This window comes from Rhinolophus sinicus, linkage group LG04 (genome assembly GCF_036562045.2).
Source record: "Rhinolophus sinicus isolate RSC01 linkage group LG04, ASM3656204v1, whole genome shotgun sequence".
In the NCBI taxonomy this organism is placed as follows: domain Eukaryota; kingdom Metazoa; phylum Chordata; class Mammalia; order Chiroptera; family Rhinolophidae; genus Rhinolophus; species Rhinolophus sinicus.
This window is the reverse complement of record NC_133754.1, coordinates 20043094-20061547: the sequence shown is the minus strand read 5'-3', so window position 1 is coordinate 20061547 and position 18454 is coordinate 20043094. Positions and strand designations below refer to the sequence as shown.

The window sequence follows — 18454 nt, the reverse complement described above, 5'->3', positions numbered from 1 at the left end:
GGAAGATCTGGGCTCTGGGAAAGAAGATCACAATATTCACTTTGGTACCATTATTTTTTTATTTCCAGAAACTTAGTTTACAATGCTTACAAAAGTAGGTTTTCAACACCAGATAATAAGAATGGCCAACACTTGAGTGCTATGTCCCTGCCATCCTTCTCAGCTCTTTACATATATTAACTTTTTAAATAGCAACAATGACCTCGTGAGACAGGTATTATTGTCAATGTCCCTCTTTTACAGCTGAGTTAAATTTTTTGCTTCAGGTTACAGTTTGTATAAGTGGAGAGCAGTCCACAACTTGACCCCTAACAGTCTTATACTAGACGCCTTGCTTGTCATTACTATGCAATACTGCCTCTATGATTGAACTTTTATTTAAAAAATAAAATTATGACACATGACCTAGAGTTAGTTGTGCCAAAAATATACAGTTTGTGTAAAGGAAAAAAAAAATAACTCAAGTCTAATTTAATATTTTATTTTTAATTAGTTTTGTATATAAATGTCACCACTGAGCAAATGACATGATGATACAACCGTACATACCTGGGGCACGGGTGGTTCTTTCCAGTTTACTATGAACCTTCCCTGCTAGTACATAGTAAGACCAGTAATAGCATCTGTGTCTTTTAGGGAGTAGGACTCTGAGTCCTCTTCCCACACAGTAGATTTTAGTAGTGAATTTCAAACATTCTGCTAATCTCAAAATAGAACAAGAATTTTGCGAGTGTCCTTTTTTAAAAACTACTCCTCATATCAGATAGGAATGATCCTAGAAGAGGGGAGGTCAAACTATTATAACAAAAAGATCTCTCTTCTCCACTAGACTGGAATGATGCTCTCCTTTTTTTTTTTTTTTTTAATTTTTATTTCAGCCCCTGTTCCTGAATGGGTCAGAAGCACCAATCACCATCCATCTTTGCACAAACTTGCCAGCTAAGATCAGCATGGGTCTTCCCCCGACCTCTCTGTAATGTACTTGGAGAACATGTCTTCATGTCTATTTAGGAGCATGTGTATAATAAGTTATTTTTTATCATCATTAATAAAATTTTAGCCCTAGAGTAGATTTCTTAATATTTTTAACTGCAAACATGTGCAAAAAGTATCCAGTAATTTGATACAGTTCTATAAATAAACCATATTTTATTACTGGCTTCTTAATGCCTCCTTGCTTAAAACTCTAGGTGGTAAACACTTATTGGACCATCAAGATCTCCCTTAAATCTGAGAACTGGGGGGAACCATTTCAATCAAATGAAATCTGTTTATCATGGATTATTAAAATGGATGCATTTGATAAAAGTGCTAGGTGAGATAGTTGCAGTTTTAATTTGAGGAGCATTTGAAGGTTAGAGTGAAGTGTCTGAGAGTTATGAATGCTCAGCTTTCCCTTCTCCTCTTGATAAAATAAAGTGATGCTTGGGACAACATGCTAGCCTTGCTGTCCACTGTGCATAATGCACGTGGATCACTGAATCACTCATGACGGCTGTTCTTGTTTAGAATATAAATTCTGTCATATTCCTAGAGAATAAAAAATTATCTGCGCTTTTGAAAACATTTCTTAATGTGAGACAAGCAGATTGACATAATTCCGAAAGCCTATAGTTTTGAAACTTGCATAGCTTACATTTTGATTGTGTGGACTCAGGTATTATTTAAAGCTTAGTTTGATTTTGGTGCTGCAGCTTTTTCTTAGTGACCCTTAACTAATAAGCTTTAATAGGCAGAAAAATTTCAATTATTCTAATTAAAGAGTAGTATTGAACATGTTGACCAAATGTAGCTATGTTGTTAATCAGACAACAATGATTTAGTAAGATCACACTTTTACATCAACCATTGATATAAGAAAGCTAAGTTCACCTGTTAATTTGTCAGTGAACTAGAGTGGCAGGTTTTCCTTAGTTTAAATTATTACGGTAAGATATTAGAAAAGCATAACTTGGATATGAACCCAAAGTCATATAGGCAAGTTTACTTTGAACTCAATAACCTGTGAAAGGATAGAATAATTTTGTCTGTATTTTTGTTTAAAGAGTCATTTTTAGAGAATAAAATTTTAATAGTGTTTTTTGATGGAAATCTTGTTTAATAAGACTAAACATAAAAGCAAACGATTTTAGTAATCTATTTTTATCAGATTCAGGTAAAAGAGTGCCAAACTGTTTTGGTTTCACAACAGGTTACTGTGTTGTGATAGAACTACCAGTTGGGGGTTGGATACTAAAACCCAGCATGCAAATGTTAGTGGCCTGACACGATGTGCTGATTTAGATTTCTAGATGACTTAAAATATAGCTGGAGTTCTCCTTTATCTCGGGACTAAACAGACAAGGCTTTGTGAAACACTAAATTAATTTGCATTGACATTCCAGTGTTGGTGATAATTTGTAGTGACATTATGCCTATTGGTTATGATTGTGATAAGCAGGCTGTATCCAAATGGACGTTATAAGAGCCAAATTTAATAGTCTTAGCATTGGAAATTTCTGCCTTGAGGAGAGCAGAAGTTTTTCAGCATGTACTTATTTTTCCCTCCACAATTTTGGAGTAATGCACATCAATTCTACGCAGTTGAGGAATGACATGAGAGGATTATTGGAACTGGACAACATTACTAGTAGAGTGGAAATTCTGTAATGGTTTTTCTGCAGTGATGTGGTATAAAAGGCAAAAGGACACTAATCCTTAGCCTTTGCACATTCAGAATTTCAAGAAAGTAGATAAAAAGGGAAGTAGAAAACACATGTAATTAAGCTCGTATAATTTTCTTGCCAAATAATTTTTCAAAAATATCAGGAATTGGTTCAATGGAATAGCCCAATATTGTGTGCCATATATGATTCTGTCCATTTAATTACAACCACTTTTATTTCTTAAAAATATCCACAGAAAAGGTATGCTTAGTCTGTGACCAAATAAGAAAATAAGATGCAACGTATGCACACAACAAATCTAGTGTACAGTCATTTACATATTGCTGTTTGAAATGTCTCTGAAGTGAAAAAATTATTCCATATGTTACCAAAAGTTTTAATAACAATATTTCAACTACAAAATATCGAAGCCTCCTCTAACTCCAGCTTTTCTTTCCCCTGCTTACAGAGCTTATCTATTAGAGCAGTGGGATTATGGAACTATTTTCCAAAACTAAGTTATCTGAGAACTTCTTAACTGTCTTTACTGTAAATTGTTTCCATGGTGGCACTTTAATAAAATTACTCCTTTTAAACTTCAATTTCGCAAACTCTTGAACACATTAATATTTTTACGTAGATTTCTGATAGGGATGCTAATCTCCAGATTTTTGATAATGTGGTTGTTTCAGCAGAAGAGGTTTCTTTTCCTTAATTGCATGTATTCTATTTTTTAAGTACGAAATGTATTTGTATGCTGTGCAGGGATTGAAAAAGTGAACTATAGCTATTTGGAAATGACTTACTCAGTATCACTGTTACAGATCGACTCACTGAGGCAATGGGTTCTAGTTATTCACAGTATTCTTAAAGCTTGTTTTTTTGTTTTTTTTCCTTCTTCTTCTTCGAAAGAATACTAAAATTAATTAAAGCCAGAAGGATCTGGAATGTGCCAAATTTGAGGTGATTATTTAAAAAAGAGAAATTACGAACTCATTCATCATTACTATATTTGAGGTAATTGTATAAGAGTCTTTGATACACACAGTGGCATTAGAATAGAATTATAAAGTCTATTAACCATAACGATGGAGTTCTAGATGTTGATAAGATGAGGTGATGGTCTTTAAACTTTCAGTAAATTTGTCACCCAATTTAGGAGTATGTGTAGCCTATGAAGCATTGTTTTTATTCATTTAACTTCAAAGTATTACGAATGAATTAGTTAAAAAATATTTGAAGTCCATTATTTAGTTTCTAACATCCCAAGAGAGTAGTCAAGAGACTGGAAATGTTTTAACTTAGTGTGAATGTATACATACTTTACAATTAAACCAATCATTGCTTTGTTACTGTCATGGCCTTAAAGCACAAGTGCTGAGAAGACATAGCGATTTGCTTAATTAGCCCCTATTCCTTTTACAAGGTAAGAAATAAGATTACTTTTGAACAATTACATGTTATTTGAATTATATTTAATCTTTTATTACTCTGAAAACATACCAACACACACACACACACACACACACACACACACACACACACACACCTTGATGCAGATATGGACACAGAAATACTCCCCTCATATGTAAGCACATTTCTTCTTAACATAAACCCAATGTTAATAGCTCTGATGGCATTTCTCTCTGATGGGAAAAAAAATAAAAATTTTTTTAAAAAGATGCCATAGTAGCTAGGAAGGCCATAACCTGCCTGTACTAAAAGTCAATTAAGACTGCATTTGTGTGTGTCCTCTACCTAGCCTTCTTGATACCAACTGACTTCTTGCAGACAATGTATATACTTTCATTCTGACCAATAAAAGGTAACTTGCTGAGTTATAGTTTGACTGGGTGCTTGACATGTGGTGCTGTTCCATTAAAACAGTGATAAAAGTGGTACTAGGGAGGTTTAAGAAAATTTAACTTGTGTTGCTTGTTTTAGATATACTTTTAGATATGTTGATGTCCTACTATTCTAAAAATATAAACGTGCAATGTCAGTTCACATACAACAGGTTTCCTTACATTACTTTTATAGTACCCATGTAAAAAAAGAATGATAATGTATTCCTAGTCATTATATAATCCTGTTCTGATACTACCAGACCGCTGTTGTAGACATAGAGAACACATTATGCGTTGTTCAATTGCAAAATGCTGCTTTTCAATCAATTATTGCTTACGGAATTTTTAGAAAGCAATCATTGAGTGGACTCTCCCCACTTCACCACTCTATAATATGTGCATGTTTGATTCCTTTTCTGTTCTTTCTTTTATTATTAAAAAAACTATAGAAAATAAAACATTTGTTTTCAGTTAAAAATCGACAACCCTGGTAGTTTATATTCAGTTTTACTTCTGTAAAATAGCCAAATTGATATATACTCCAAACAAATTATCATGTGTAACTATACGCTAAAAATGATGAAATGTGGCTTAAAATAATCTTCCTTATTGTGCTACAGTGTATGAGTAATTATAAATGTAAACACTTGACATCACATGTCCCTATAATATTAGCTTGGGGCAAAAGTAACTGCGGTTTAAAAGGTTAAAAATAATTGCAAAAACCTCAGTTACTTTTGCACCAATGTGATACTATTATTCTGTAGGTAGCATTCACAATACAGTATATTCTATTACTAATTTATGAAATACATTTTTGAGATCCATTATAAGGCACGACACAAAGTATTATTATTAAAGAATTATTGGGACAAAGTTCCCAATTGAAAGCTGATCATTAAAGGTATTAATTAAAATAAGTGTATTACAGAGTAGGTAAGAAGTTCAATATAGTAATATCTTTCGATTTTGATTTTAAATTAAGTTTTTGTACATGCAAAATAATTTGGATCAAGAATTAGGTGATTCTCTTCAGAAGATTTAAAATAGACAAAATAATGTTGCAGTGTATTATATTGATAATTTATCAATAATAATTATTACTGTTAATAACTAGTAGGACATTTTACATTTTCTCCCTGTGCTAGTGATTTAAGTTGAATGGGAATTTAGCAACGTGTATAGGGATGCATCTTAATATCTATCTTTGCTGAAAAGTGTTAAAAACCCAATTAAAACTTGTCCTCATTAAAATGGACTTTTGTACGCTATAATTTGAATTAAGTAATGATTATATAGAGTATTTAAAAAGTTGTATATCAAAATGTATAACGTTCCGTTTTTGGCTATATTTTGTAAAACATTTTTGGTGTAATCAGTATAACTCTCACGTATGTCAAATCAAGTATTCTATTTATTTAAACAGATATATACTTAATGTATTTGGAAGCTTATTACACTCATATAATTGTATATATTGTGGCTTCAAAAGTCTGTACTTATCCTTGCTTTAAAGAAGTAGTATGTGCATTTCTTCCAATTTATTTTAATTAATTATATTAAGGACAGCATCCTCTACTAAATGTACCTTACAATTCACAATAAAGTTTCAGAAATTATTTTGTACAGTGTTGAGATTTTGTGTTGAATTTGTTTGTGAACATTATTTTTGAACTAGTTCTCTGGTTTTCTAATAAGGAGTCCCCGAACTTAATCTTATTGATAAAATGACGAGTTAAAACATGTGGTATGATGAATAGCCTGCCCTTGTGTAACAGGGAGGCTGTTCTCCTAAGTGATTAGCTGCTCACACCTGTGGAACATTGGCTAAAAGACACCAAATGGGCTCCCCCCTCAAATCCCTAGTCACTCATTATGTCCACTTGCAGCATTGGAATGTCAAGTAATTTGCACTTTAACTAGGTGTTCTAGACTGCAGAAAAACAGTTTCCTGGAGGTAATGTGGAGAAAATGTATGCAGGTCTCTTAATGGAACTTTTTCATGCTGTATTTACAGAAGTTAAATAGATACTTACGACTAAAAGTTTGGCATACATTATTTTTGACATCCCATTACAGTGTAAGGCTAGACTCTCAAATATAGTAAACATAAATATCCACATTTGCTTCAGGTTAGCTTACAGGGACAGGCTCACTTTTTTTGCTAATAATATTCATTTATCTGGGCTGAGGACAAGCCTTGTGCCATCGTGAGTTCACCACAGTATTTTATGCTGCCCTTGAGGCCTGTAGGGATACAAGTCCTAGGCTATTTCCTCAGAGAAACACATGGGCTGGGTAGGAATAAATATGAGTTTGCTATGTGTTTTATGTTTAGGTCCCCGACTATACGAAGTGGGGAGTTGAATTAAATTTTCATAAGAAATAATCTTTTCAATTGCAGATTACTTTATTTATGTACTTGTTTAAAACAAGCAAAAAAAACCAAAACTCATTGATGTCATTAAAAGGTCCAAACATTTTTTCACATGAAAGAGTTCCATGTTGTGATGATACTCATTTGAAATAGCAGAGATGAAAACTCACAAGTCATAAATGAAAAATGAATGTTATAAAATTGCTGTTCATCTTAAGTCACCTTTATTTTAACCCAGAGAGATTTAGGCCATTCTGTCCTATTTGCCACGTTTTGTTTTCCCTGATGTCTTTCCCTGAAAAACAGTAAGTTGGTGAGGTCCTTTCAATAACGTAATTGAATGAAAATATTTTTAGCTTGCATTTATGTTTCATGCTACACACAAAACAGAACTTTTTTTTTTTCACTTTCCATCCATGTGGTGAAAAGTATTTTGAATAATAAAGTTGTCAAATCTGAGGACCAACAGGAGCTGGGCAAGTGGCTTATTGGTATCTTAGTTAAATATTAAACAGCCAGGTTTAACAACATGCTTTTCTCCACTGGACAAGAGAAAATTGGCTCCAAATATGGATTTCCCCTTTTGATTATTTATTTGAAATTACTACCTATTTCAATGCTATTTAGCTGTTCTATCCATTCTTTAACCTTGCATATCTTTTCATGAGATATAATTCCTTACAAATACGTGCCCATATTTTTACTCATAAATAGTGCATATTTTGTTTCTATATTAAAACAGATTAACACAACAAATTATGCAAATCATTTTCACCACTTAATTTCAATTCAAAAATGCATTCTGATATTAATCTGGAAGGTTAAGTAAATATTATTAGTCACATTTCAGAAGAAGCAAATGATTTTTAACTGAGAAGAACTAAAGGGGGTGGAAGGAATGAATAGTATGCCTAACAAGATATTCTGATAAACAAACCAATTAATTTATTCTATACTTTTTTATTATTTGGTGACTTAGAAATAATGTGCTTAATCTCAGAGATGTATGAATATGTGGGTAAATATTCTTTATATACATAAAGATACATAAAATATTATTTTAATCTATAAGCATGTGTGTATAAAAGAATATATAAACATAGGTTTATATAGAGGAGTGAAACATTAATTGTACACTGTAAACACTTAATTTTTGTTATTTATTACATATAATCAGCTAATTATCTATCATATAATTAGAATGTAATACATATTTAATGCCAATAATTTACTTTTTATATTATTTGAATAATGCATTAGCTTTCTATTTCAAAGTTTTAAAGATGGAGTCATTGGAATTATTGTCATTAATTAATATTTTTATCAACCTAAATGTCAGAGGTTGAGGTTATTATTTTTACTATAGCTGCTTTTGATATTTAAATACATTTCCTTTAATAGAACATATCACCCATTTAGTTTTGTTTTTTTTTTTTAATATATACAAGTAACCATTTACTCAGGAATGTATAAATAGATTTATAATTCTCCAGTTAGTGTAAATGGATCACTATTCTTTTGGTTACTTTAAAATACTATGTCAGGGGAAAAAGTAGGATCCCACACTTCATTTATTTAATGAATCTTTATTGATCACCTATATTGCAGTGTATGTTTTTGCCAGGTGGATCTTTACACAATAATTTGATGTGTTTCTCATGCTGCTCTTACAATCTTCTAAATAGAAGATCTGTAAGGTGACTAGGCGTTGTTGTTTTTAATGCATATTAGCGATTATAATTTATACTTTTCTCAAATAAAATTGCAGTTAATCTGATTGTATGGTAAGATGCATGCTAGGGTTAATTTTATTACTTTATTTCATTTGTCTTCTTAACATATTTGAAAGATAGAATAAAATGTGTTCCCTATACATAAGGGAAATAACAGCTAATTATTTTGTTTTGTGATACAAACTACATACTTGATATTTAAAATAAGTATTATGTCCTTACTGTCTAGAAAATTCATCGTCCAGGGATTTGCCATTTTAGTATAAGAATATATTTAATAAAATGGCATTTTACTATTAAAATACTGAAAACAATAAATACCAGCAAACTTTTGTTTTGTTTAGATAACCATGAGTCACTTTCTTTGCATTATTACCTCATGTCTTAGATAGAAGGGTAGCAGTGTTAGAATAATTCATTTATAAATCATAACTATTAGTTGATGTATTTAAGAAGCTATTCTTAAATATATGTACTAAGTGTATACATGTAATATTGTGCCTTTTGGCAATTACTTATTTTAATCATCTCAGAAATGTGCAATAGCCTTAAGCATATAAATGGTTATTAATATAACAGAAAAATACTTGTTACTTTAAATATCCATCTTAAAATAAGCAGTGCTTAAACTTTTGTGTTCTGGACTCCTTTGAGTATCATTTTAAAGCTATAGGCACATGCAGCAGAAAAATTCATGTGCCCATATATATTTTTTTAATCACAAATTATTCAGAGTTTCCATAAACCCTTTCATCTATGAAAATGTCCAGGGGCCTGTGGCCCTAGATAAGAACCAAATATATGGAAATTATTAAGGTCTCTATTCAATGCCTACTAAATATTCTTTGAAAAAAGTTGAAATATTTCAAATAAAAATAATTTAATATTCTTTTCTCAATACTAGTTATTCTTTTAGAAAATGAACTCTTTTTAAGGAGTTCCTCCTATAACAATGGTTAAAACCTGAACTATTTTTGTTTCCTTGTTTTGTACAATACAAAAATGGTATACATTAAAGTATCTATTTTGCCATAGGAATGAGTACATTGATCACATTAATGAAATGCTCTTTATTGAACATATAATTGATGTTGTAAGCAGACAAGCAAATAAGCAGCCACACAGAGCCAGCCAAAGGCAACAGGGCAGATTTAAATTTTTTAACTCTCTGATGTATGCAGGGCTCATTACTTGTTAAATTGGATATATTTGTTATATTTTTCCATTGTACTTTGCTTTTGTAAGGTGCACAAACAATCTCTATGAAATGACATTAAAAGGTGTAATTTCCTGTTCACTCTCACATTTCCAACTTAGATTTTGCCTGATGTTTTCTTTCTTCTTGCAAAGAGAATAATAAAAACAATATTTTTTGCCTGTGGCCATATACATTCATAAATTAATTCCATATGAAAATGTTTAAGCTTGGTTTCTATCCCCATTTCTGAGAAAATTGAAGCTCCATATTTGAGCCGTTTTCAAGGTCACACAGCTCCTATGTGGCTCAGCTAGAATTCTTTTTTTTTTTTTTTTTTTAATATTTTAACACTCATCCCAGGAATCAGAATGCATTTGAAAAAGAGACAAACATTTTTTTCAGGCAATGGAATGAAATGTGACATAAGCATACATCAAAACGTATTTGCCTAGGATTCATTTTTTAAAATATACACAAAACTTTATAATATTGTAATAATATTTGTCATAAATGTGAGATACTTTTCACAATACATTTTTACTATTTGTTAGTATTCTCTAACTCATGATCATTTCAATTTTGGTGAATTAGTAAGGCTTCCTTTCTTCCTACCCTACCTCAGCAACCCCCTTCTACTACCATCCCCTCTTTTTTCCTTCTCCCCATCTCCCTCCTCCCTCCCTACTTTCCTTAGTGCCTTCCTTCCTTCCTTCTGTGTGTGTGTGTTTGCGCACATGGGTTTGAATCTTCTGCCAAAACTGGGAGTAGTTGAGTAGTTTCTCTCATTACTGAGGGGTGGAAGACCCTGGATGAAAATGCTGATAAAAACAAACAGTTCCGTGTCCCGACTACTGTCCGCTACCAGTCAGTCTTTTTCTTAACGACGGGTTTATTCCCTTCCAGTTGCAATTCCTCTTAGTTTTGGTGATTTCATTATCAGTACCCAAAGCTACTATTCCTGGTAATTCTTATGCATTTAAATGGATTACATATATTCTTTTATTTGTGGATTATTTTTTAGCCCTCAAAATAGCTCTATATAGTAATGTTGTTGTGAACTTTCATTTCATTGGTGGAAAAATTAAGTAATGCATACAAAAGTTTGCTTCAATTTCACAGAAAACTATTTCAGATTCAGCAGTAAACCATTTTGGTTCTACTTCTTTACAAGTTAGTGATCTCTTCCTTTTATTTCAACTTTATTTAAGCATATTTTAGATCTCATATAACTGACTCATTTAGAGTGTGCAATTCCATACTTTTTAGTGGATTTGGCAAGTTGCACAACCATCACTATAAATGGATCAGTTTTGGAACACTTTCATCACCCCAATGAGATCCGTCCTGCCAATTTATTTTGATCTCTATTCTCCCCACCCTCAGGCCCCAGGCAACCACAAATTTACTCTCTGTTTTTATAGATTTTACCTCTCTGGGAATTTCATATATGTGGAATCATACCGTATGTAATCTCATATTTTGCTTTCGAGTGATTATTTTTGACACTATTTTAAATGAATACATCTTTACAAATTTTTACAATGATTAATACTGTGAAAATATCTACCTATATCCCCATGAGCATGAATCATTTTCTCCCTCAGCTTTCCTAGTTTGTATAGATCCTTATTTTTTTGTCAAAATGATCTTATAAAATCAAATTTAAGTGACAAATTATTATTGCATCCTAAGCTGGTGTTTGCATCCTTCACTACCAATTAAATAATAGATTAATTATTAACTAGTAGGTTAATTGATTACTTTTAAAGATCTCAAAATGTATGAAACCTAACAATATTCCAGACATTATTAATTTACCCAGTAAGACTGTAGTTACTGCATTTTGATAAGCATTTTTTGTCAGTGGTTTGGATCGGCCTCTCATGACCTCCTATAATGGAGATTTCTGAGTTGACATGAATGATTTAGGTTTTCACTTTCAGTTAAATCAGCATTTCTTCCTTGACACATATCACATGTATTATTGTAACTACAGTTAGCTCTCTAGGTAGAAATTCCTTTCTTGATATCAATGTTGTCTCTTCATTATACTTTTGAAACTTTTTTTTTTTTTTTTTTTTTACTATATTTCAACATGTACTCTAACCACTGAGTGGTTTCAACTGCATCCTTCTTCTCAAAAATTACAGAACCACAAAACTTATAGGTCTTTCTGCAGTATATTAAATGAGTAGAAACAAAATACCATGCCCTTGCAATTATTTATAGAGATTATTAGAAAACAACAACTTAACATTTTAAAGGATAATCTAGTAAAATAATAAATATGAATATGATTATATTTGAGAAGAAATGATAATATATTGCAAAACAGTAAATGATCCAAACTATTTGTTTTTATCGTAAGATGCTATTCTTGAGTTTTGGGCAGCAAATTTAATTCCTCAATTGTAATTTTTGAGTGAATATTTAAATGATTTTGTTCTCTGAGCAAGTGTCAATCAGGTAATATGAGGAAATGACGGGACATGGTCAAAAACAGATAAATAGTTCATTGAAGATCCATCATATCTTTGAAGAACGAAGTATATAGAGACAATAGAGATGAAAGTGAAGTTAACAAAACCTTATTTTAGTCTTCACCATTAAAACTTTGACTTTGTCCCATTTGTTTTAATTTAGAGCCAATGATTTTGTGTCTCAGCATTTGCAAAAAAGAGAACTATTAAATGTGTTAACATCTCCATAGTGCTTATATGAGAGCAATAATCAATAAATCAATATATAAAAGAGCTTAGAATAGTGCCTGGAGCATAATGGGCATGGATAAAGTTTTTAATAAGTAATATTGCTAAAACTCCCCAAACAAAGGTTTCCTCTCAATTTTACTTTCACCACTAATTTTGCTTTAACAATACTCTGTCCAATCAGCTTTTAAAAAATTATCCTAATTTACATAGTAGAAAGAACTAAAATAATCTAATGTACAAAACTTTGAAGTTCGGTGGAACTTATTCCTATGTGTGTATGTAAGACATTGGGTTGTGACACGGAAGTTAAATGTTAGCCCTGTTTGGGTAATGAAATCTGATTTAACAGAAATATTTAAAACTGGTTGCACTTCCATAGAAATATGGACAGGATTAGTAAAGGATTGTTGCCATGGGGATTACAAGAGACTATCAAATTGAAAAATTAAAAGAGCCTTTTTTTGAAACGTCTATGAACTCATAACTATAGGCTTTCTCTTTAATTATTTCTTATAATTAAAGTGTCCCTTCCTCACTTATAAGGATGTGAACTAAGAATATATATTCAAGGTAATCTACAGTAATGTAGGCTTTGCATAAGAGGTTCTTTATTTTCATGTTTTTTTTTGTTTTATTTTGTTTTTAACTCATGTTTTAAATTTTAACAGATAGGTAATATAGTTGGGGTTCATATTCGTTTCTCAACTCTGTTCAGCATCAGACCAAATTTGAGATATCACCCTTACTTTTTTACATTGTTTTTAATGAAACCTGAATAGATGAAAAACAGATGTGACCACGCAAAAAGTATTGTGTGAATGAGAGGGATGAAGTTATAAGGGAAATGTGCCAGAGGCTTTCCTTTTATTTTTCTTTTCTGTGGGTGTGTGTTTAATCTCCCACAGCACATAGCGTGATTCCAAGAAATAAAGCCTCAAGGAAAGGGACGATCTTATGATACTAACCCCTTTGGTATGGATTAACTTATCAGACATCTTTATTTTATTAGGCTGAAAAAATGTATCCTAGATGTAGTCTGAATCTGGCATGTCACTGGATATGTTTGATTGCAAACAAATGTGACTTTAGTCAGACATTTTGGGGCCCAGTTATAATGACTTGCATTATAATTGGGTTCTTATGTGTGTTTGTTCAGTTTTTCTCTCTAGTTTTTATATAAGCCAATTGGGTGTTGATGCATTGAGAAAGGAGCAATAGAAGGAAGGAACTCATAACAGAGTTGGGCAGAGAGGTTGCTTCCTGTTAAACAGTCTTCCCTTCTGGCTACTTGATGAAAGATACTAGAATCTTACAAAAACATTCCTTGCAAATACATGGAAGTTCTGTATGCTTCTGGCAATAATTCAATGAATAGGGTATTTAAATAGAGGGACTTTAAAAGTTGTACTTTTTGTACAGAAAAATAAGGAAAGGGCTATGGTTATCACTCCTATGTTTATCTACATTATTTTAAATGACATCTGAGGAATCGGCTTCTCTCACAATGAATTCTCCTTCTCTGAGTTTAGCCACTAATGCTAGTTATTCATCTTGTCTTTTATTCCATGAGATAGCCCAGGGCCCTGCCAATATATTTCTAACTCTGCACCTCCAGTTTTGAATTCATTTTCATTAATTCAGACTGTGTATGCTGTTGTTATTTGGAAACTAAGGATCCTAAAAATAACCTTATGAAATCACTTACAAATCCATGGATCTTATACTTATAATATTAGGCAATATATATGCAGCCAACAGGTTCTATAGAAAAACTATGACTGGGATGGTCAGGAAAATGTTACAGAAGTGATTTAAAAAAAACTGTCTCAAAAATGTCTCAAAGTGTAACTCAATGGTAACTAATATTTGCTTTGTTTTTAGTCATTTTATGTCACTTTGAAAATTTTCTCAGTTATTCACAAAAACATTATGGGTGGAAAGTCAGATTTTTTCCCTCACATTTTATCATTGACAAAATTAAGGTTGAATGATGGAATGCATGTTGAAAGAAAAATATGCCTTATATTCTTAATATGTGCTATAAACTGCATTCACGTCTTAAGTCTTCCGGCAATCCTTTAACAAGTAATTATAGATTGATTTGCCCCAGTTTTTATAAGAAATTAAAGTAGCAACATGACTTGCCTAGTCCCTTAGAAAGCAGGTGTTTCAATTCCAGTAAGATCCCTTGTTTCTGATTTCTTTCTTTCATATGGTGTCTTGGAGAATAATTAACAGAAAAAGAAAAAGAGAGTGAGAATACTCTCAGAAGATGCCTGAGGCAGGGCAGGTAGAGGAGAGATAATAGCCTGCAGAAGAATATAAGGCAGGTGCAGGTAAGGGTGCTGCTTGTTGGACCAGGTGGGGATTTCTGCCGAAAACTAGACAGAGAGATACCCAGAATGTCAGGCTGGAGTTAAATTATAGGGAGTATGCAATAACTTTCTCTAGGTATGCCCATTGTTTCCAGTGTTATCAAACTGAAGTGTGGGTATATGTTCGTAATACGATGTAAGATTATGTATTTTTTTTCTTGCTCAATTGCCTCTCAATGTTGAATTTATTATGGGCATAACAGTATAAAATGCTTCTTCCTAGCTTAAAGTATCAATGTTGGAGGGAGTTTTTGCTCAGGAGTAGGTGGTTCAAGATGGTGAACAGGAAAGGGCATGAACAAATAGTAGATTTTAGAGATAAATTCTTCAAATTCATTTAAATACTTATCAAGTACATATTGAGAGCCTGTTATATGCTAGAATCTGGGACAAGTAGGTGAACAAGACAACCTCCCTGTTTTCAAGAAACTTACATTGTTCAAGGAATGTCATTTTCCAAGGAATTTATATTCCAGACAGAGAAATATAGTTATCTAATGTATGTATTTATATTACTTTTGGAATTAGAATTTAGCCCATATTAAAGATTAAAAGCTCAAAGAATATATCATTTTCCTAAAAGGGAGTGTTTTTCAGAGCATTTCCTAAAGTATTACTGGATATTAAAGTATCAAAACATATTTCATTGCTTTGAGATATTCAGTCATTAGAGATCACATGTGAGTAGAGTGGAGGCCAAGGCTTTGAGAATTTCTTGTGCAATCACTTCTCAGTACTTCTCAGTGGGACAGAAAATAAAAATTATCAATTTGACTTTTTTCCTCCAGTTTCTACTCCTCCACAAGAAGGTCAAATGAAAAATTAGCTTTCATTTGACATTTTAAAATATTACTAGGAGGATCAAGAACTTAAGGGACATAGAACACTAACAAAGCAATATGTATTCCAACTACAAGATAGAAAAAATTGCTGTTTTAAAATATATATCATTTAAAATCATACAAAATTTTGAGTTACAAAGAATAAAACTAAGACAAACATTTGTTCACAAATGTGTGTTATTTAATGCACTTGAGCACTTCCCCTATTTAGAATTTAATGACCAATTTTATATTAACAGCGTTTTATTGGATTCTGACCACTCATTATCCTGGATTCAGGATTTTCAAAGTACAAATCCAGAGGTCTATCTTGGAAACTGAATTGTTCAATATGCTAGTTGATTGTTCTGAACAGGATCCATTAATTGCTCAATTGCCTCTCAGTATTGAATTTATTATGGGCACAACAATATCAAACACTTCTTCCTAGTTTAAAGTATCAAACTCTAAGTGAACTTACCATAAAGAAATCTGGAAATTTCAAATTTGGAAAAATTAAAAATTAGCCCTACTGCCATTCCATCCATTAACTCATTAACTTAACAAACATTGATATTGTTTTTACAAGTAGTGCCTTTACCTGTCTTATTTTCTACCTATCTAATGTTTATTGCAGTGGTATTAATGTATGAAACATAATAGGTATAGCACCATCATACAGTAAGTAGCAGGACTGGATATAAAAGGACCCAGTAACAGGAATTGGGGGGACCTTTATGCTTCAGGGTCTTCATTTGTACCATCCAGAATTGTTAGTAGGATTTCAAAGATTCTTTGCATGTTAGTACTCAATGAAGAAATCCCCAAAACTTGTTGAATATTGTAAGCATTACAAAATGTGATTGGCAAATAAGTTTTAATTGATAAATGTCAGTGCCAAGAGTGGCGTCAATGTTTGAAGTGCCTTTGTGACAGTATCTGAAGTTGTTATTTTGATCATTTTATTTTAAGAATATTTGTTTCAGTTGACTACTTGACATCCACTAATTATATTTATGTAGATAAAAATGTCATACTTTTCTCTTGAAGCTAAATTACTTTGAAGCATTAATTTATTTACTCCTTTTTCTCTTGCTAAGTTGCGTATCTCTATTTGGAACTTTCTTTTTCAAGATTGTCATGTGGCTTTCACCCGCACTTCATTCAAATCTCTCTTCAGTACTCCTCCATGCTGTCTATCCTTTTTAATGATTATTTTTCATAACACTGTCACTACCTGACCTTATATTGTACATTTATTTAACTGTGTGTATTTTTTATGACTAATTAGAAATAAACTTTATGAGACTGGTTTCTTTATTTATAGCAAAGCTGTATGCCTGGTTCTTAGATTCCCTGTACTGTCCAATAAAGTAGAGCCTAGCCACATGTGACAATTTAATTGAAATTAACGAAAAGTAAATAATGTAAGATAAATATTTCCTCAGTCACACTAGTCACATTTCAGCTACTCAATAGTCACATGTGGCTAGGGGCCACTGTGTTGGGCAGTGTAGACACAGACATTTCCACCATCCAGGAAGTTCTGTGGTCAGTATTACAGTCAATGACAGAAAAAATGCACAATAGCTGATGAGTGATCAAACATGAAATCTTAAACAAAAGTTAATGTTTTCAGTTAAGACCTATCACATATTTTTAGAAGGAATTATTTCCATGCAGAGAAAGATATTGTAAAAATGAAAGGTGAAACCTATTTTCCAGACTCTTGTTTAGCAGTAAAATCAAAGATTTCAGGGGGAAATCACTAGTTTTTTCTTCTTTTTAAATGTGACTCCAAGAATTTTATTAAAAGAAACGTATGTTTCTTGATAGATAAATAACTTATTGAAGCTGGGAGAAAATTTATTTATGTTAGGAAAATAGAATTATACATGGTCACATGAGGTATTATACCTCACTTCCCAATTAAAAATATTTTTAACATGTTTTTTTTTTATTTCTTAAATAACAGCATTGTCAAAATAAAAGTCTTACAACCTTTATTAAAAAAACAAAAAACAAAAACACTGTATTTGCCTCACATTTGTAGTTTCAATAAATATTTAGACAAAATGTAGAACATAGGCATGGGAAGACTGAGTCTTCATGACAGAAAATAATCTCTTTTATAATAAGACTGGTATAGCTTTGCCAATACATAAAGTAAGGGACTAACGATGACAAATTATTATCAACTAAGTTATCAGTAAAGTCAGAAATCTCACATAGATGCATAGAAATTGGTATGATAAATATAAGACATAGTTTTTTTCCACTTCTGCTTAAAATTCAGCTTCATTAGTACGTCATAACATATCAATCGCCTTGTTAGTTTTAAAACTAAAAATTTCTCATGAAATTTTTAAAATTAGCTTTTACTCTTGAGTTTGACTTTCTTATTTGGAAAACAACAGCTTTGAAATTAGTCTATTATGGATACAATTGTATCTTCCCTTAGCCTATATCAATAAATTAAAATTAGACATCATTTCTAAATTTCATTAAAATCAATAGCCATATACATGTGGTAACATTTATGATTGTATGTATTTACATATAAAGTTTTATAAAGTCTGTGATATAGTTGAATGAAAGCATTTTTTGTATCAGTTGTACTTTAGAAAAATGGAATTTTATAGATTTTAAAGATGTTAGAGTGCTTTCTGCTGGAAACTGTATCTAAGAAACTATATCTAAGAAAACCCAGTATCTAATCTTCACAGGTTATAGCTGACCATTCTGTG

At 31.7% G+C, this 18454-nt stretch overlaps 1 protein-coding gene across 7 annotated transcripts in view; it reads left to right on the top strand.

Moving 5' to 3' along the window:
* PCDH9 (protocadherin 9) overlaps positions 1–18454 on the top strand; it is an 870283-nt gene that overhangs the window by 24023 nt on the left and 827806 nt on the right. Inside the window, exon 3 of one of the 7 annotated variants that reach the window (XM_019712380.2) lies at positions 879–6118. The exons of the other annotated variants lie outside the window; for them this stretch is intronic. Within the exon in view, the coding sequence (XP_019567939.1) occupies positions 879–977 (99 nt within the window). The 3' untranslated portion in view covers positions 978–6118. Of the gene's footprint in view, positions 1–878; positions 6119–18454 lie in introns of those variants that run through there. 7 annotated transcript variants of the gene reach the window in all.